The sequence below is a fragment of the Polypterus senegalus genome, chromosome 7 (assembly GCF_016835505.1).
Source record: "Polypterus senegalus isolate Bchr_013 chromosome 7, ASM1683550v1, whole genome shotgun sequence".
NCBI lineage: Eukaryota > Metazoa > Chordata > Cladistia > Polypteriformes > Polypteridae > Polypterus > Polypterus senegalus.
The window spans coordinates 10,882,434-10,903,968 of NC_053160.1; the positions used below are offsets into that span (position 1 = coordinate 10,882,434).

At 42.0% G+C, this 21,535-nt stretch overlaps 1 protein-coding gene across 1 annotated transcript in view; it reads left to right on the plus strand.

Moving 5' to 3' along the window:
* Positions 1–6,067: 6,067 nt before the first annotated feature.
* Positions 6,068–21,535, plus strand: part of adamtsl7 (ADAMTS-like 7) — a 324,601-nt gene continuing 309,133 nt past the window's right edge. Inside the window, exon 1 of the mRNA XM_039758226.1 lies at positions 6,068–6,294. Coding sequence (XP_039614160.1) covers positions 6,121–6,294 — 174 coding nt within the window. The 5' untranslated portion in view covers positions 6,068–6,120. The remainder of the gene's footprint in view (positions 6,295–21,535) is intronic.

The window sequence follows — 21,535 nt, forward strand, 5'->3', positions numbered from 1 at the left end:
ATAGCAGATGCCCTAAACTTACATTTTTCTGAGGTGTTTACAAGTGAGCAAGTGGATAACCTGCCAGAGGTAAACACAACTACTAAGGAGGTACTGAGGGATTTGGAAATTATAGAGGGAGAAGTGCTGCTCAGATTAAATAAGATGAAATCAAACAAATCACCAGGCCCAGATAATATTTATCCTCGTGTTCTTAAGGAGGCTAGTGAGTACATATATAAACCCTTGACACGTATTTTTAGGAAGTCACTGTGCACTGGAGAGATTCCAAAGGACTGGAAAATGGCAAATATCATCCCATTATATAAAAAGGGTGACAGGGCAGATCCAAGCAACTATAGGCCAGTAAGCTTAACAAGCATCACAGGAAAATTAATGGAAGGAATTATTAAGGATAAGATTGAGCAACACATGACAAGGACAGGAGTTATTCTGAACAGTCAGCATGGGTTCAGAAGGGGGAGGTCGTGTTTTACTAACATGTTGGAATTCTATGAGGAGGCAACAAAAGGATACGATCAAAGTGGAGCTTATGATATTATTTATCTGACTTTCAGAAAGCATTTGATAAGGTGCCACATGAGAGGTTGGGCATCAAGTTAAAAGAAGTGGGAATTCAGGGTGATGTTTTTAGATGGGTGCAGAATTGGCTCAGACACAGGAAGCAGAGGGTGATGGTGCGAGGAACCTCATCAGAACTGGCTGATGTTAAGAGTGGTGTTCCACAGGGGTCAGTGCTAGGGCGCTGCTATTTTTAATATATATAAATGATTTAGATAGGAATATAAGTAACAAGCTGGTTAAGTTTGCAGATGATACCAAGATAGGTGGATTAGCAGATAATTTGGAATCCGTTATATCATTACAGAAGGACTTGGATAGCATACAGGCTTGGGCAGATTTGTGGCAGATGAAATTTAATGTCAGTAAATGTAAAGTATTACACATAGGAAATAAAAATATTAGGTTTGAATACACAATGGGCGGTCGAAAAATCGAGAGTACACCTTATGAGAAGGATTTAGGAGTCATAGTGGACTCCAAGCTATCAACTTCAGACAGTGTTCAGAAGCCATTAAGAAGGCTAACAGAATGTTAGGTTATATAGCACGATCTGTGGAGTACAAGTCCAAGGAGGTTATGCTCAACCTTTATAATGCACTGGTGAGGCCTCATCTTGAGTACTGTGTGCAGTTTTGGTCTCCAGGCTACAAAAGGACATAGCAGCACTAGAAAAGGTCCAGAGAAGAGCGACTAGGCTGATTCCAGGTCTACAGGGGTTGAATTATGAGGAAAGATTAAAAGAGCTGGGCCTTTACAGTTTAAGCAAAAGAAGATTAAGAGGTGACATGATTGAAGTGTTTAAAATTATGAAGGGAATTAGTACAGTGGATCGAGACTTGTATTTTAAAATGAGCTCATCAAGAACACGGGGACACAGTTGGAAACTTGTTAAGGGTAAATTTCGCACAAACATTAGGAAGTTTTTCTTTACACAAAGAACGATAGACACTTGGAATAAGTTACCAAGTAGTGTGGTAGACAGTAAGACGTTAGGGACTTTCAAAACTCGACTTGATGTTTTCTTGGAGGAAGCAAGTGAATAGGACTGGCGAGCTTTGTTGGGCTGAATGGCCTGTTCTCGTCTAGATTGTTCTAATTGTTCTAATTGTTCTCTGGACCTTCTCTGGTGCTGCTCTGTCCTTTTTGTAGCCTGGAGACCAAAACTGCACACAAGACTCCAGATAAGTACACCAGTGTGTTATAAAGCTTGAGCAGAACCTCCTGTGACTTGTACTCCACAGATCAAGGCGCTATATAACCTGACATTCTGTTAGCCTTCTTAATGGCTTCTGAGCACTGTCCGGAAGTTGATAGCTTAGAGTCCACTACGACTCCTAAATCCTTCTCATAAGGTGGACTCTCGATTTTCCGACCACCCATTGTGTATTCAAACCTCACATTTTTACTTCCTATGTGTAATACTTTACATTTACTGACATTAAATTTCATCTGCCACAAATATGCCCAAGCTTGTCTGCTATCCAAGTCCTTCTGTAATGATATAACGGATTACAAATTATCTGCTAAAAATCTGCCATCTGGAAAGTGACTTGGGTGGTCACTGAACCTGGCAGGCCTCAAACTTTAGCTTTAATGGCCGGTCCCCCATGTCAGTGTACGGTATGTACAGTAGAATATTGTTAAGGTCTCTGCTTACTCTGTTTTGTGGTATTACGTTTAGTAAGCAGGTCAGTTGGTATCTTTTGCAGTTTTATTCAGTTTTTTTTTTTTTAATATACAGCGTCGTCAATAACCTTGGGGACAATGACACGTTTTTCTTTGATTTCTTTTCTTTTTTTTCCCCCTTCTGCTCCACAGTTTAAAATTGCAAAACCAGCAATTCAAACATTGTGATTAAAGTGCACATTGCAGACTTTCAGTTAAGGGTCTTTGCAGACATTTCAGTCACACAACCCTTTTCTACACGGTCCCCCATTTCAGGGCACCATAATATTTGTGACCCAGCAATTTCTGGTCTATCAAAGCCATCATATTTAGTTCTTTGTCGCACGTCCCTCACATACAATACAATACCATTCATCAATTATCCAACCCGCTATATCCTAACTACAGGGTCATGGGGGTTTGCTGGAGCCAATCCCAGCTAACACAGGGCGCAAGGCAGGAAACAAACCCCAGGCAGGGTGCCATCCCTCCGTGGACAATACAATTTATTTTTTGTATAGCCCAAAATCACACAAGAAGTGCTGCAAGTGGGCTATAACAGGCCGTGCCTTTTGACAGCCTTGACTTTCTAAGGAGACAAAGGAAAATCGAAAAACTCCCTCCCAAAAAAATAGAAGAAGCCTTGGGAAAGGCAGTTCAAAGAGAGACCCCTTTCCAGGTAGGTTCGGGCGTGCAGTGGGTGTCAAAAAGAATGGGGTCAATACAGTACAATTAACAGAACAGAACACAAGTAATCCTCAAAAGACCTTGAAATGCCTGAATAAATCATCCACAGAGCAGTTAGTTCTGTGGTCGCAGCTCAGTTGTGCACAACGATCCCCAAACAGAAACACTGTCATTTTTTTTCTTTCTTCAAACTTTCCTCGTACCGTTTTTTTTTTTTTTTGCCTTTTTTGTTTCCTGCAGTGATCCCTTTTGCTTATTGCTCGTCAACATTTGAAAAAATATCCATTGGAATTTAACTCATTGTCACCCTCCGATAGAAACGGCAGACACGAAAAAACACTAACAGTTCATATTAGAAATGAAAACTAAAAATGTTTTCAGCCCTCGATTGCGGCAAAAAGAAAAAAGACATTGCCAGTGAATTCGGAATTTCATCATCGACACTGTCAACTTTCTTGAAAGACAGAGCAAAAAAAGAAAAAAAATCTCAGGTCGCAAACGTATGTGAACTGCTGCATTTGAAGACGTCGAAAAAGCCGTTTTTATGTAGTTCAGTGACGCTCGTTTAAGAAACATTCCTATTAATGCGGCGCTCATTCAAGAAAATGTGAGGTTTGTAAACTCTCTTGGGACCTCCTCCAACAGGACGACACGCCGAAGAGCATCCCGAAGTGTGATTTCCGCGTCTGTATGGGGCAACAGCGGGCTCACAGATATGCTGCGTCTCTCTGCCAAAGTAAACAGAAAAGATCTCGATGGGGGATGCAAGGTTAGGAGCACATAAATTGTAAATGCAGGACACAGGATTACTTGGTCACCACCCTGCCTGACTGTTGTGTCTGTGTATAGCAGAGATACAGATCCCGCTACAATAAAAAACTGTGCAGAAAGAACACAATAAAGGGAAAGGCAGTTCAAAGAGAGACCCCTTTCCAGGTAGGTTCGGCGTGCAGTGGGTGTTAAAAAGAATGGGGCCAATACAGAACAATTAACAGAACAGAACACAAGTAATCCTCAACACATTAGAAATATTACAAACACAGAGCAGAATTCAACAGTAGGTGATATCACAAAATGCGATTTGGATTTGTTCAGAGTCCTGGAGACCTCGGCCATCAAGCTGCCTCCCCCTATTGACCGTTCCAGAGCTGAGTCAGTGCTGGGCCAGCCAATCTGATAAAATGACCCATCTACCTGATGATTCCTGAGATCCTCCATCAGAGATGACTTTACCTTAGGCAGGCAAGACTCAATGCCTGCCTGAAGTCTGCAATTCACAGATGTCACCTGGTGCTGAGGGTCATCTCTGGTGATGCTCTGCCAAGCCTCTAATGCAGCAATCTTCAGCTCCTACATGTTTTGGGGGGCGCTTGTCCCCTTATGCTGTCTATTCAACATACAGAAGGCCTGCTCAATTGGATTTAAATCAGGTGACTGGCTTGGCCATTCAAGAACGTTCTATTTTTTAGCTTTGATAAACCCTTGTGTGGCCCCAGCAGTGTATTTGGCTCATTATCTTGTTGGAGGAGAGACCAGCAGTTCTCCATTGAGCTTGTTACCATTTGCATCCATTCATCCATTATCCAACCTGCTATATCCTAACTACAGGGTCACAGGGGTCTGCTGGAGCCAGGAAACAATCCCTGGGCAGGGTGCCAGCCCACCGCAGCCATTTACACCTGTGTGTGTATTTAACATGCACTGTCGGGTTTAATTAAATACTTGGAAGGAAACTGAAGAGCAAAAGGTGAAGGACTGAGAATTACTCCTCCATTTTAGCCTTTAAATCATTTGGATGATATCCTTAGAAAGGGGGAGAAAATCTAGGATATGAGACTGAGCTGACATAGCAGAGTTAAAGCACGAACAAGCCATGACATTAAATTATTGGCAAGAATTGCTTTCTAATTAAGCATCCGGGCTAGAGCAAAAACCTGTAGCCACTGCGGCCCTCCAGGACTGTGATTGAGGACCCCTGATGCCACGGATGGTTTGATTCTTGTTTTTCAACCTATGGCTTCTTTGACTTTCATTGGCACAGCTCCTGTCCTCATGTTGAACAATAGCATCTACAGATGCCAAAGGGTAGAAGCAGGCCGAGGTCTCTTTAGAACCCATGAAACCCACCTGAGGAATCGCAATCCAACTGAGGAGGCCTTCCATATGCTGAAGAGACAACTTAAATGGACAAGCCCCTCCTGAAACAAGCAGGAGCTGAAGATGGCTGCATTAGAGAGAGCATCACCAGAGAAGACCCTTAGCACCTGGCGACGTCTGTGAATCGCAGACTTCAAACAGTCATTGCACGTGAGGGACATGTGACAATGGCTTTAATAGACCTGCCATTGCTGCGTCCCAAATATTACGGTGCCCTGAAATGGGGCGGGCATATAGAAAAAGTGTTGTCTGCAAATGTCCTTCAATGAGAGTCTGCAATGGGCACTTTAATCACGATGTCTGAAGTGTTTGATTTGTAATTTTAAACTGTGGAGCAGAGTGAGAAATCAATGACCCAAACATTATGGTGGGCACCGTACCTGTCACTCTTTCGAATTCCATCCACTTTAATCACATAAATACTGTATTTGGGGCAGATGATTTCTCCAGAATGGGCGTACTGACCACTGCGCCACCCAGCATACAAATAAATCCATTTTTATTTTCTGGTTCTTATCATAATTACTTCACTTTCCAAAAAAAAAAAAAAAGACCCTCCAAAAAAATGACAACTTGCTTTGGTGCAGACAAAACTAAGGTCTTAAAATATGTCAGAGGAATTAAAGGTTGTAATGTTAAACACTATGCGGCCATTACTCTGAAGCTGTAGACATTTTTATGGCCACTACTAAAGATTTCAGCAGCCCCTCGCCCCCTCCTCCCATCCTGTGTTTCAGTTTTTTTTTTTTTGTTGCGACGGCGGCCCACCAGGAGGATTGAGTTAATATAAGATTGACTTTGGCAAATGTCTAAAAAGTGAAATAATTCAGCAGCAGCATGTGTAGTCTCCTCCTCTGCTCCCTCCCCTGTTGCTCGGCACAGAGTGAAAGTGCTGCCCGTCCCGCCACCTCCGGGGGGTGTGCCTGCACTTTGGAGGAGGAGGAGGAGGAGGAGGAGGAGGAGGTGGTAGCTGTCAAGAGTTTAAGGCCACCTACTTGAAGCTGGTGGCGGAGAGTCTGCACTAAAAGGCTTGGGCTTTGGCAGCACATGACAATCCTGCCACCGAGCTCTCTTCACCACACAGCTGCTGCCTGCCGCTCCACGAGGATGTTTCCCCACAATTTCCCAGTGAACAGCAAAGGGGTCGGTGTCATTCTGCTGCTCTTTTTAAGCCACTGTGCGCGTGGGACTCTTCTTCAGATGAATACCCACTTGAAGGAGGTGAGTCCAGTTTATGGGTTTCCTTTTCACACCGTGCCCTATAGAAATGAGCTGGCGGCTTTAGTTATTCACTTAAAAACATTGCTGCAACTAAAAAAAATAAATAAATAAAATAAATGAAGGGACTGCCTGCCGCCTGTCATGTCTGACTGACAAGTGTCTCTTAAATGAAGCCAGCCGGTGGCTTTTCGTTCTTTTATTTTTCCTTGAATACTGTACAGGGGACTCATGAGCAGGATTTGGGATGGAAGTTTCATCTTAAAGCACGTGCACATGCTGCCCAGCTCGCTGCACATTGCTGGCTGTGACCTGAGATTCGGAAACCTGAAACCAATGATTTTGCTCTGCTTTTATTATTGAAAATTCCTATTTTTTTTTTCTTTTTAAATCTTTGGGGCTGTTTAGAGAATGGCAACCAGATATCCAGCAGCTCAAGCTGGATGCTTTGGTGCAGGTTGTTAGTGCCACTTTGATTGTTCATTAACATTGAAGTCTGTAATATCTAGGGACGGGTATGTCCAATGCTTTGATATTCGTCTTCATTAATAGCACCATGTAGTGATGTGTACCTTTATTGGAGTTCTAGAAAATGATTAGTGAGTAAGATACATGAAAGATAGGCACAGGGCTGTTCATTTTCTCTTTAGGAAGCATTTACTGTCAGTGGAGCTACGGTATGTAAACTGTACAGTGAGTAGAGGAACGTCTAGAGGCTTGTCAAGATCTGCTTCATGCCTTCATATTCTTCTTCGTGACTAGCACGTTGTGATGATAAATACCGTTATTGGAGCTATCGAAAGTGATAATTGATAACATATGCTGAAGACAGGCAACATGTCTTTAATTCTTTTTCATTAAGACCACCTACTGATGGTATATACCTCAGATAAAGCTGTCTAAACTGTGTGGTGGGTGACAACTTAGACTAAAGTCTTGTCAAGATCTGCTTCATGCTTTCATATTCTTTTTCATTAATAGCACTTTGTGATGGTAAATACCGTTATTGGAGCAATAGAAAATGATAATTGATAACATACACTAAAGATAGGCACCATGCTTTTAAATTATTTGTCGTTAAAACCACCTTCTGATGATATATACCTTAGATAAAGCTATTTAAACTGGATAGTGAGTGATAATATAGACTAAAGTATTATCAAGATATGCTTCATGCTTTCATATTCTTCATTAAAGGCAACTTGTGATGGTAAATACCTTTATTAGAGTGATATAAAATGATTAGTGAGTGATTACATACACTCAAGATAGGCACTGGGCTGTTCATTTTCTCTTTCGGAAGCATTTACTGTCAGTGGAGCTACGGTATGTAAACTGTACAGTGAGTAGAGGAACGTCTAGAGGCTTGTCAAGATCTGCTTCATGCCTTCATATTCTTCTTCATTATTAGCACTTTGTGATGATAAATACCATTATTGGAGCTATAGAAAGTGATAATTGATAACATACACTAAAGATAGGCACCATGCTTTTAGTTCTTTTTCTTCAAAACTATCTTCTGATGGTATATAAAGTACTTTAGATAAAGCTATTTAAACTGGACAGTGAGTGATAACTTCAGAGTAAAATCTTGTCAGGATTTGCTTCACGTTTTCATATTCTTCATTAAGAGCACTTTGTGATGGTAAATACCATTATTAGAGTGATATAAAATGATTAGTGAGTGATAACATACATGAAAGATAGGCACTGGGCTGTTCATTTTCTCTTTCGGAAGCATTTACTGTCAGTGGAGCTACGGTATGTAAACTGTACAGTGAGTAGAGGAACGTCTAGAGGCTTGTCAAGATCTGCTTCATGCCTTCATATTCTTCTTCGTGACTAGCACGTTGTGATGATAAATACCGTTATTGGAGCTATCGAAAGTGATAATTGATAACATATGCTGAAGACAGGCAACATGTCTTTAATTCTTTTTCATTAAGACCACCTACTGATGGTATATACCTCAGATAAAGCTGTCTAAACTGTGTGGTGGGTGACAACTTAGACCAGGGGTCCTCAATCCCAGTCCTGGAGAGCCGCAGTGGCTGCAGGTTTTTGTTCTGACCTGGTTGCTTAATTAGAAAGCAATTCTTGCCAATAAAGCACTAACAAGCTATGAAATTAAATTAACTCTGCTATGTCAGGTCATTCTCATATCCTAGATTTTCTTTCCCGTTCTATCATGCAAATGATTTGAAGGCTAAAATGGTCGAGTAATTCTCAGTCCTTCACTTTTTTCTCTTCATTTTTCTTCCAAGTATTTAATTAAACCCAATAGTGCAGATAAATACACACAGGTGTAAATGTAAATAAGCTAAATGGAGAAATGCTGCTCTCTCTTGTCATTTTCATGTTATTGATAATAAGGAGCAATTAAAATAGCTGTTTAAGACAAAATTAAGCAATAAGGGCCCAAAATCACTAAAGTGAAGCAGAAGTGTTACTTTAGCAATAAGTGCTTTTTATTAAGCAACTGGGTTGGAGCAAAAACCTGCAGCCACTGTGGCTCTCCAGGACCGTGGTTGAGGACCCCTGACTTAGACTAAAGTCTTATCAAGACCTGCTTCATGCTTTCATATTGTTTTTCATTAAGAGCACTTTGTGATGGTAAACACCGTTATTGGAGTAATATAAAGTGATAATTGATAACATACACTAAAGATAGGCACTGGGCTGTTAATACTTTTTCTTTAAGACCAACTTCTGATGTTATATACCCCATATAAAGCTATTTAAACTGGATAGAGAGTGATTATGTAGACTAAATTCTTGTCAAGATCTGCTTCATGCTTTCATATTCTTCATTATTAGCACTTTGTGATGGTAAATACCATTATTGGAGCTATAGAAAGTGATAATTAATAAGCTACTCTAAAGCTAGGCACCATGCTCTTAGTTATTTGTCTTGAACCCACCTTCTGATGTTATATACTCCAGATAAAGCTATTTAAACTGGATAGTGAGTGATAATATAGACTAAAGTATTATCAAGATATGCTTCATGCTTTCATATTCTTCATTAAAGGCAACTTGTGGTGGTAAATACTTTTATTAGAGTGATATAAAATGATTAGTGAGTGATAACATACATGAAAGATAGGCACTGGGCTGTTCATTTTCTCTTTCGGAAGCATTTACTGTCAGTGGAGCTACGGTATGTAAACTGTACAGTGAGTAGAGGAACGTCTAGAGGCTTGTCAAGATCTGCTTCATGCCTTCATATTCTTCTTCATGACTAGCACATTGTGATGATAAATACCATTATTGGAGCTATTGAAAGTGATAATTGATAATATATGCTGAAGACAGGCAACATGTCTTTAATTCTTTTTCATTAAGACCACCTACTGATGGTATATACCTCAGATAAAGCTGTCTAAACTGTGTGGTGGGTGACAACTTAGACTAAAGTCTTGTCAAGACCTGCTTCATGCTTTCATATTCTTCATTATTAGCACTTTGTGATGGTAAACACCGTTATTGGAGCAATATAAAATGATAATTGATAACATACACTAAAGATAGGCACCATGCTTTTAGTTCTTTTTCTTCAAGACTATCTTCTGATGGTATATAAAGTACTTTAGATAAAGCTATTTAAACTGGATAGTGAGTGATAACAAGAGTAAAATCTTGTCAGGATTTGCTTCACGTTTTCATATTCTTCATTAAGAGCACTTTGTGATGGTAAATACCATTATTGGAGCTATAGAAAGTGATAATTAATAAGCTACTCTAAAGCTAGGCACCATGCTCTTAGTTATTTGTCTTTAACCCACCTTCTGATGTTATATACTCCAGATAAAGCTATTTAAACTGGATAGTGAGTGATAATATAGACTAAAGTATTATCAAGATATGCTTCATGCTTTCATATTCTTCATTAAAGGCAACTTGTGATGGTAAATACCTTTATTGGAGTGATATAAAATGATTAGTGAGTGATAACATACAGTAAAGATAGGCACTGGGCTGTTAATACTTTTTCTTTAAGACCAACGTCTGATGGTATATACCCCAGATGAAGCTATTTAAACTGAATAGTGAGTGATAATGTAGACTAAAGTCTTGTCAAGATATGCTTCATGTTTTCATATTCTTCATTAAGAGCACTTTGTGATGGTAAATACGTTTATTGGAGTGATATAAAATGATTAGTGAGTGATTACATACACTCAAGATAGGCACTGGGCTGTTCATTTTCTCTTTAGTGCTTATATACTATTAGTGAAGCTAAATAAACTGTATAGTAAGTGACACCTTACACTAAAGGCTTGTCAAGATCTGCTTCATGCCTTCATATTCTTCTTTATTATCCTTTATTGGAACTATAGAGAGTGATAATTGATAACATACACTAAAGATAGGCACTGGGCTTTTAATTTTCTCTTTAGGAGGGTATATACCGTCAGTGTCAGTGTGAACAGGCCCGGTCTTAGATATTATGGGGCCCTAGGTGAAAGGGGGGTCCAGGGGCCCCCTGGAAGATCTGCGAAATGCGTGAAAATTAGACCAAGGAGACGTTTTCTTGTAACGTTATGAGGTCATCACCCTGCGTCCCTTTTTCGCCCGGAGTAGTTATTGAAAGCATCAGTATCGGCTTTTTTCTTTCGCTTAGCTGCTCCAGATTCGTATTTACGCTTCGAGGACATACTGACAGACAGGGGTTTCGTTCGTTCTCGCAACTCAGATTGCGCTTCTGCCTTCCCGCTCCCGTGCCACCTGCTGCCACTGACGAGGTGGAAGGATTTATGAGATCTTGACTTCTTCTTTCTTCTCCGACGAATGATGATGAGGGCTGATTCACTGATGTGAACGTTCGACCCATAGTGATCTTGATTCAAACCGCTCCGCTTTTATAGACAGCCGCCCACGTCGACACGCCCCCGCTGGCCCACGTGATTTAAACATGCGAGAGCGCCGTCGATCCGGGGCCCTAGGCGGTCGCCTACTTCGCCTATGCCTAAGGCCGGGCCTGGTGTGAATGACAGTCTATACAAGTTATAGCGACTGGTTACTGTACAGTAGTGTCTATAGCAATGAGGCGTTCTTCTATATCATAATTTAATGTAGATAGATAGATAGATAGATAGATAGATAGATAGATAGATAGATAGATAGATAGATAGATACTTTATTAATCCCAAGGGGAAATTCACATGGAAATTCTTTGTTATGCATTGATATTAATGGTGCATCCAGTGGAAGGCACTATGTGAGAAATAAAGATTGATTTGCAGTGAATCCAATTGTGATGCTTTCTTACATGCTGCCTTGTGAGGGTGCGCGCCGTTAATGACTGATAATACGAAATGAAGGCTTACTCGTAATGTACACTGCAGTTCCTAGATATTAATGCTGCTTTTGTCCAGATGCAGTCAGTACTTTCATAACACTTTTTTGGTACTACAGCCTGGTGATGATGGATAATGATACTCTATAAAAGAAATACTGTAACATTAAAGTCCCTGTCTTGAAGGCTCCTGCTGTTTTACTTTGATGGTCTTTGATGTTTTTCTTGATCGCTCCTCATGCTGGGGCACATTATGTCCGCGGTGCTCACATCCAGCTTTGGTGCTTTGATATGTCATGGGGGTCAATATTGTCACATGTAAAGAGTCCTTAATAGCCCGTTATGAATGTGCATTGATAGTCTTCTTAATAGCATATTATTAGGGTCCATAAGATGAAGGGCGCTATATATCCAATTACTGCTGCTTGCTTTACACCAAGTACCACCACATGAATGTGACGCTTCGGTGCTTCATTATTGACATCTTACGGTGGTCCGTGATTGTCCTCTGTTTGAGGAATTAAGATTTCTACTCCAGTTTTGAGGTGTTGTTGCTTCATTAATAGCACCTGATGATGTTGCATACTGTGGAATGGCGCTATATATTATTGAACATTTCATGATAAATTTACAAAGCATTGATTAATGATATGATCTGTGCTTTGATATTCATTTTATAATCTTGTTTGGGTGCATACTTTGAATGGCACTACATGCAGTAAAGTAACTATTCAATGTTAAGTTTTATTTTACTATTATACTGTATTGAGGATTTGTTCTGTGTATTGTATTGTATTGTATTGTATTGACCCCCTACTTTTGACACCCACTGCACACCCAACCTACCTTGAAAGGGGTCTCTCTTTGAACTGCCTTTCCCGAGGTTTCTTCCATTTATTTTTTGGGAGTTTTTCCTTGTCTTCTTAGACAGTCAAGGCTGGGTGGGCTGGCCTGTTAAAGCCCATTGTGAATTTTGGGCTCTTCACAAATAAATCATATCATATTGTATTTTCCCCTTTCTTTTTGACACCCACTGCACGCCCAAACCTACCCGGAAAGGGGTCTCTCCTTGAACTGCCTTTCAAAGGTTTCTTCCATTTTTATTGGGGAGTTTTTCCTTGTCTTCATAGAGAGTCAAGGCTGGGGGTCTGTCATGAGGCAGGGCCTACTGAAGCCCATTGCGGCACTTCTTGTGTGATTTTGGGCTCTACACAAATAAATTGTATTGTATTGTAATTTACATAGAATTCCATAACAAGTATCATTTTTTTTCCCTAAACATATGATCTATTCTTCCATAATTTTCTGCATTAATATTGGCTTTTGATGAGAACTGTGATTTATGAAATAAATGATTGACTTACACTTTGCCCAAGGCGTTAAGATTTCTGCTCCAGTTTTAATGGTTTGTTGCGTCACTAATAGCGCCTTATTATACTGCGTACTGTGAATGGCGCTATATATAATTGAACACTATATGAGAATTTACAAAACATTATTTTTTTTTTTGTTTTAGATTGTTTTGTTCATTATATAACCATGTTAAGATGCATGATGTGAATGTTGCTAAATTATAACTGATATAAAGTCCATAACATGTATTCTTTTTTTTCCACATATGATCTATTCTAAAGTACATTTTCTGCATTAATAGTGGCTTGTGATGAGAATCGTGATGTATAAATAAATAACGACTGAGTTACACCTGGTCCACGCTGTCTTGTCCAGTTTTAATGTATTGTTGCTCCATTAATAGCAGTTTACAGTATTAAATAATAATTGATAAGGCATTGATCACTGAATTAAGATTCCTTCTCCAGTTTTAACATTCTGTTGCTTCATTATGATGATTATATACTGTAAGATGATTTTTTACTGCGGTGGGCTGGCGCCCTGCCTTGCACCCTGCATTGGCTGGGATTGGCTCCAGCAGACCCCCGTGACCCTTTAGTTAGGATATAGTGGGTTGGATGATGGATAGATGGATGAAGATGATGATTTAGAAAACATTGATCTTTCTTCTTCACATATGATCTGTGTTTTGATGCTGTTTTAGTCTTTATTAGATGATCTTGTTAGTGTGCATACTGTGAATGGCACTATATAAAATAACAATTAAGTGATTGATAATCGACATGGGAGTCCACAACATTTGTGTTTCTTTTGCTTTGTGCCCTCCCACATCATAACCCATTGTCTGTATGGAAGGGGCAAAAGTTTTAGATTCGTCAAAAATTTCAATCTTTGGTTTTTCGCCCAGTAGGGGTTGGGTGGTCCTGTGGCCTTGGAACCCCTGCAGATTTTTTTTTCTTCAGCCCTTCGTTTTTTTTTTTTTTCTGTCCTCCTGGCCATGCAGATCTCACTTTATTCTTTGTTGCTTAGTATTGCCCAATGTTATTTTCCATCCATCCATCCATCCATCAGCAGCTTAAGCAGAGAGGCCCAGACTTCCCTCTCCCCGGCCACTTCTTCCAGCTCTTCCGGGAGAATCCCAAGGCGTTCCCAGGCCAGCCGGGAGACATAGTCCCTCCAGCGTGTCCTGGGTCTTCCCCGGGGCCTCCTCCCGGTTGGACGTGCCCAGAACACCTCACCAGGGAGGCATCCAGGAGGCATCCTGATCAGATGCCCAAGTCACCTCATCTGACTCCTCTCGATGCGGAGGAGCAGCGGCTCTACTCTGAGCTCCTCCTGGATGACTGAGCTCCTCACCCTATCTTTAAGGGAAAGTCCAGACAACCTGCGGAGGAAACTCATTTCCGCCGCTTGTATTCGCGATCTCGTTCTTTCGGTCACTACCCATAGCTCATGACCATAGGTGAGTGAAGGAACGTAGATCGACTTGTAAATTGAGAGCTTTGCCTTATGGCTCAGCTCCTTTTTCACCTCGACAGACTGATGCAGAGCCCGCATCACTGCGGATGCCGCACCGATCCGCCTGTCGATCTCACGCTCCATTCTTCCCACACTCGTGAACAAGACCCTGAGATACTTGAACTCCTCCCCTTGGGGCAGGATCTCTCCTCCAACCCTGAGAGGGCACTCCACCCTTTTCCGGCTCCAATGTTATTTTTATATTTTTATATTTTTTTTTCTTTTGTCTTTCTTTCTTCATCTTGTAAAGCACTTTGAGCTACATCACTTGTATGAAAAAGTGCGTTAGAAATAAATGTTGTTGTTGTTCAATGGATCTCAAAGTCTTAGGGTCACTTAATGCTGAAGACATCGATATCTCGATGAAGGGTGTGTGTGTCTGCCTGTGTGTCACAGTTTCTTGAGGACGGTCCAGAGCTAAAACTGTAAAATACCAAACTCGAAATGTAAGCCAGTTATGGGATGTCGATGTGCCGAGTAGTTGTTGAGCCAAATCGTGCAAGAGAAAGAGGCACTTGAGAGGAACCTTCAAATACAGGTAGTCCCCAGGTTATGGACATCTGAACTACGACTTACGATCAGGGCCTCAGTAACTGCTGCTCCTTCATCTTTGGCCTGGCGGGCGATTTCGCTACATGCGCAGTGTAGTGTCCCACGGGCGGCTCCCGGTGGCAAGCGGTGACCCGTAGTCCGTAGTCACTGGGGCCACAGCTATTGCTCATGTGCAAGATGGAGGCTTGATGGGGCGATTCGCTGCCCGCCCACCATGCCGCCACAGCTACTACTCCTGACTGGATGCAGGCTGGATGGAGCGGAGAGGGGCATTTCACTGCCCGCCCACCACACACGGCTGCCCCGTTCGTTCTCTGTGGGCGGCTGGCAATGCTGCAAGCGGTGACCCAGTTGTGGCTGAACGGAGGCCATTGAGGGTGAACGGGGTGGCGTTGAATGGGGGTGGTGGTGGGTGATTCGCTATCCGCCTCTGGCCGCACCGTGTTCGTTCTCGGGTGGGCGGACCCTGTAGCCAGCATACTGTAGTGGAGGTGACTGTGAGGTGGGCTGGCGATGAACCACCCGTCGATGCCCCCAGTCATTCTCAATAGTAAGCCTGCTTGTTCTGTTACGCACATAGCAGGAAGTTGTCTCTTGTCAGTACATCAGACGTGTTGACGACGGGTGCCTTCCTGCTGTGATAGCGTGTACAGTGCTGTGCAGAAGAGCTCATGTTAACCTTTTGTCTTCACCCTTCAAGAATGTCTCTGAAATACAAATCTGATGCAAGTGCTGATGATACAGTAAAGAAGAGAAAAACCATCACCATGGAAAATAAAGTAGAAATAAGAAAAAGGTCAGAGAGAGGTGCCACTCCATCATTCATTGGCAGGGCATTTGGTTACAGTCGGTCAACAATTGCATTTATTAAAATAATGGACCTGTTCTGACTTACATACAAATTCAACTTACAGTCCATATCTCGTATGTCACCCGGGGACTGCCTGTACTGTAATTCTGCAATTAATTTAGATTTAATTCATTATGAATTCTTCTCATCAATTGCTATCAGTTGCTATTGTAATGACCTATTTTGTGATCAGAAAGATCAGCATTACAGCGGTAAAATAATTACTGAAATGTTATGGAATAGTTCAGGTAACTCGGTTCTGAGGGTGCAAAGCCTACTGACGCTCACATCCGAATGATGTTTTCTCCATCTATTCTTCAATATTTTTCTGCACTAATAACCACTTCTGATGTGAATTGCAGTATAGGTGCAATGATTGATTTATGTGACATTATTATTTCGTTCGGTTTTGATGTGTTGTTGCTTCATTAATAGCAGCTTATGTTGCATACTGTGAACAGCACTGCATATACACAACTGTCAAAGCAGTGACCCTCTTCATATGTGTCATGCTTTGATATTCTTCTTCATTATATAACCTTGTTACTATATACAATGTGACAGATAGAGGGCGATATCGTCCTTTTGAACCCTCAGACTATACGCCAGACACCAGGTGAAAGTCCAATAAGTTGACTCTTTTTTATTACACAGTACACCAAGCACCCTCCTCTCCACAATACTCATAAACATCCATCCATCCATTTTCCAACCCGCTGAATTCGAACACAGGGTCACGGGGCTCTGCTGGAGCCTATCTCAGCCAACACAGGGCACAAGGCAGGAACCAAACCTGGGCAGGGTGCCAACCCACCGCAGGACTACTCATATACAATAAACGATCAATACTCAATAAACACTCCACCACTCCCAGACACGTTGCCACCCTTCCACCCAGATCAACTCGACGTGTGGAATTTCCCATCGTCCTTCTATAGTTTGTGACCCGGAAGTGCTTCTGAACCCTCAGTCCATGTGACCTCCTAGCACTTCCGGGTCAGATCAAACTTTTCTTTTTCTTAAGCCCGGAAGTACTTTATCTCTTCCGCCCTCGTGACTACGAAGTACTTCCGGGCTATATTGAACATACGAGTCCTTGAGCCTCCCTGCAGCATTCTCTGGTGCGCCCCACGGTATCCAGCAGGGCTGTGAAGGGAAACTCCAAGGTCCATGATGCCCTGCTGGAATTCCGGGCATCTGTACATCACAGAGAGGGCTCCACCAGGTGGCTTGGGGTTATTGGTAGGGGTAAGCTGCCGGCCATAGAACACAACAATTAATATCAGTTGATTTCTATTTAGTTTACAATGTCATGATTTGGTAGATTTATGAATGACATCTTATGAATGGTTTATACTGCGAACTATCATTTCATCGTGAAAATGATATCAAATTTACATCTTACTATTCTAGAATGTTCAGAGAGCTGTAATCTCATGAATGTAATGTATGCTGTGTAACGATCGCTGCCTGCACGCTCCTGTCAACGTAAGAGAAAGTTGATTTAAGACACACAAAGCGATTAACACTGGGTCGGGGCACACTTAGAAAACGAAGAATCTAATGTGCTGCGTTAGTTACGATGGGATTTGAAAAACTCTAGTAAATTAAAAATCGATTTTGAGATGAAGTTTACGTTCTACTTTAATGACCAAATAAACTATGAGATTAAAGTGGAAATTTCGAGATTAAAGTCGACATTTCATCTTTAATCTTGGCATAGAACTTTTTTTGTTTCCACACTGTGGGTTGCGACTTACCCTTTCACGTCGACTTTGATATCTGACCGCTTCTCTTTTATTTCAAGCACTGTGCGACTTCTTTTAATTGCTTATCCCACTGCCTAAGCCGGCAAACAATATGTTTTTCTTTTTTCCTCTGTAGCTGTGTTTACACAGCAAAAAATGCTTATGCAAAAACTAGACAAAAAAAACTTTAAACGGGAGTTGTTTTGCTTTTATTTAGCAGAAAAATATGCCAATGGGGTAAGCAAAATTTACTTGACAAGATTTCTTAAAGTAAGCTAAATAATCGTAATTACAGATTATTTGATAAATCAATCATTCTTACAATAAGGAAAAAAACAAGATTTAATATCATGATATAAATACTTTTCCACTTGCTTAGATTTCATTTTTTGCAGTGTACCCAAAATGACCAAAGTTCTGCATCTTTAGTTTGCTTCATGGGATTCCGGCAAAAAGCTTGATGCGCTGAAATGATTCTACAGACAAAATATCTTTGTTGTGAAAAATCAAAGTAAAGTAAAATGGTTCACACAAAAATAGAGAACGGATTGGTATTGCAAAGAAAACAAAAGTTCCGGTTTAAGAGTAGTTCTGTTTAAAGCTTATAAATTGTTTTGTTTCTTTTAAGTTTGTTTAGACAGCTGGACCATTTCTAAACGGTCAGAAACCTGAATACTGTAAATGGGTCTTTCGGTCCCTGCTACCTAAGGGGGGCGCGTACAGCTGCCTTAGCCCCACACAGAAAGACACAAGAGGCACAAGTGCAAGCACATGCTTTGATTTTTCTTCTTCTTCCCGTGGGAAACGCCTTCACCCGTTTCCCATTGGTACAACACAGTCACATGCACAATACACAACCTAATTCTCTTCTTCTTTCTCTTTCTTTCCTCCTCCACTCCTCCTGGCAAGCTTTGTCTTCCTCCTCCCGACTCTGGTTCCCAAAGTAGTGTCTGCTGGCTCCTTTTATAAGGCACCTGGAAGTGCTCCAGGTGCTCGTTGATGCATTTCCGGAAGCACTTTCGGGTGTGGCAGAAGAGCTGCCCATAAGGGCTCAGCCTTAGATTCAGCACCCTCTGGTTGCGCCCACAGATCCCAACAGGGCTGCAAAGCAGCGGGTCCAGATGGAGTATCGCCACGACTGCTGAAGGCCTGTGCGTTGGAGCTGGGGAGTCCTCTACAGCCCATCTTCAACCTGAGCCTGGAACAGGGGAGAGTCCTGAGGCTTTGGAAAACATCTTGCATCATCCCAGTCCCAAACATATCACGTCCTAGTGAGCTGAATGACTTCTGGCCTGTCGCTCTGACATCATGTGTGATGAAGACCATGGAGCGGCTGCCGCTTCACCACCTGAGGCCACAGGTCCACCATGCCCTCGACCCTCCGCAGTTCGCATACCAGGAGAAGGTGGGAGCGGAGGATACCATCATCTGTATGCTACACCGATCCCTCTCCCACTAGGACAGAGGTAGTGGTGCAGTAAGAATTATATTTTTGGACTTCTCTAGCACCTTCAACACCATCCATCTTCTGCTCTTCAGGGACAAGCTGACAGAGATGGGAGTAGATTCACACCTGGTGGCATGGATCGTGGACTATCTTACAGACAGACCTCAGTATGTTCGTCTTGGGAACTGCAGGTCTGACATTGTGGTCAGCAACACAGGGGCGCAGGGGACTGTACTTTCTCCGGTCCTGTTCAGCCAACATACATCGGACTTCCAATACAACTCGGAGTCCTGCCACGTGCAAACGTTCACTGACGACACTGCTATCGTGGGCTGCATCAGGAGTGGGCAGGAGGAGGAGGATAGGAAGCTAATCAAGGACTTTGTTAAATGATGTGACTCAAACCACCTAAGGCTGAACACCAGCAAAACCTAGGAGCTGGTGGTGGATTTCAGGAGGCCCAGGCCCCTCATGGACCCCGTGATCATCAGAGGTGACTGTGCAGAGAGTGCAGACCTATAAATACCTGGGAGTGCAGCTGGATGATAAACTGGACTGGACGCCAATACTGATGCTCTGTGCAAGACAGGACAGAGCTGACTATACTTCATTAGAAGGCTGGCGTCCTTCAACATCTTCAATAAGATGCTGCAGATGTTCTATCAGACAGTTGTGGCGATCGTCCTCTTCTATGCGGTGGTGTGCTGGGGAGGCAGCATAAAGAAGAGGGACGTCTCACACCTGGACAAACTGGTGAGGAAGGCAGGCTCTATTGTAAGCACGGAGCTGGGCAGTTTGACATACGTGGCAGAGCGACGGGCGCTGAGTAGACTCCTGTTAATCATGGAGAATCCACTGCATCCACTGAACAGGATCATCTCCAGACAGAGGAGCAGCTTCAGCGACAGACTGCTGTCACCATCCTGCTCCACTGACAGACTGAAGAGACCCCACACAATGCGAGTCTTCAGTTCCACCCAGGGGGGTAAACGTTAACATTATATAAAGTTATTGTCTGTTACCCTTCATTGTTATCACTCTTTAATTTAATATTGTTCTTTATCAGTTTGCTGCCGCTGGAGTATGTGAATTTCCCCTTTTAATAAAGTATCTATCTATCTATCTATCTATCTATCTATCTATCTATCTATCTATCTATCTATCTATCTATCTATCTATCTATCTATCTATCTATCCAACTCTCATTCCCATGGAGCCCTGCAGGAGTCCGAGGCACCACTGCGACCCATGGGTTGTGCCACCTAGCGCTCTGGGGGGTGGCGGGGGTTACTGCTCTGGATATGCTCCCTCCCCTGGTCCTTCCAGTGCGGCGGTGTCCCAGCTGGGGCCCATGCCACAAGATATAGCAGGAAAGTTCTATCACATATTAACTTATAGGGCGTAAAAGACTATACCATATTCTATAGCTATGAAAGAAAATTTTATTCTATCCTACTAGTATGAGTTTAACTTAAAGCTTTAAATTTCTAAGGTTGACCCTTACAGCCTCCACGTCACTGTGCATGACCACCACTTTGCATTTGCCGAAATTCTTCTTTTTCACACATGCTTTGAACAAAACACTGAACAGAAGGGGCTTTTTATATTGATTTGCATATTCAAATATGCTAAATTTTGGGAGGAGTCGAGGTGGGGCTGTAGAAAAACTAACAAAGATACATGGAGAACAAACAAACTCCATACAGATAATGACCAGGCAAGGGAAGGTGGATCTGTGAGGAGGCCCTGCTAACTGCTAATCCAAATGGATTTTTTTCCTTCCCACCACCATCCGTCACAAGAACTTTCTCCTTCCTGCCTATTCATAGCCATTCCTCTCCCTCTTTTTTAATTTTTTTTTTTACTCCTGACAGGCAAGTTCCATTAAGCGCTGCTAGAATTGGATGTACTTCTGGGATATAAATTCGAGCTGGAAAAATACATTTCCAAGTTCAAAGGTCTTAACTCATTATGTGTTGCATACTGTTAGCCACCCGGAGTGCCAGCATGAAATCTGTACTCTTACAGTTTTTGGAAGTGGTATGAAGCCCACTTTCTGTACAGCACTGATGGCACAAATCTTCCAACGAGCAAACAGGAGCGGACGTTTTTATTACCTCGAGTTATTTTTTCAGATGTGTTTAACAGAAAGAACCTTTACCTTCTAGTGGATGACTAGAGGTCCATATGGAAAGGCAATGTGGCTGAATGAGAAGACGATGAGGCTGCTGGTTCAGACGATAGATAGACAGATAGAGTGAAAGGCATTATATAGATAGATAGATACTTTATTAATCCCAAGGGGAAATTCACATACTCCAGCAGCAGCATACTAATAAAGAACAATAATAAATTAAAGAGTGATAACAATGCAGGTATAACAGACAATAACTTTATATAATATTAACGTTTACCGCCCCGGGTGGGATTGAAGAGTCTCATAGTGTGGGGTCTCCTTAGTCTGTCAGTGGAGCAGG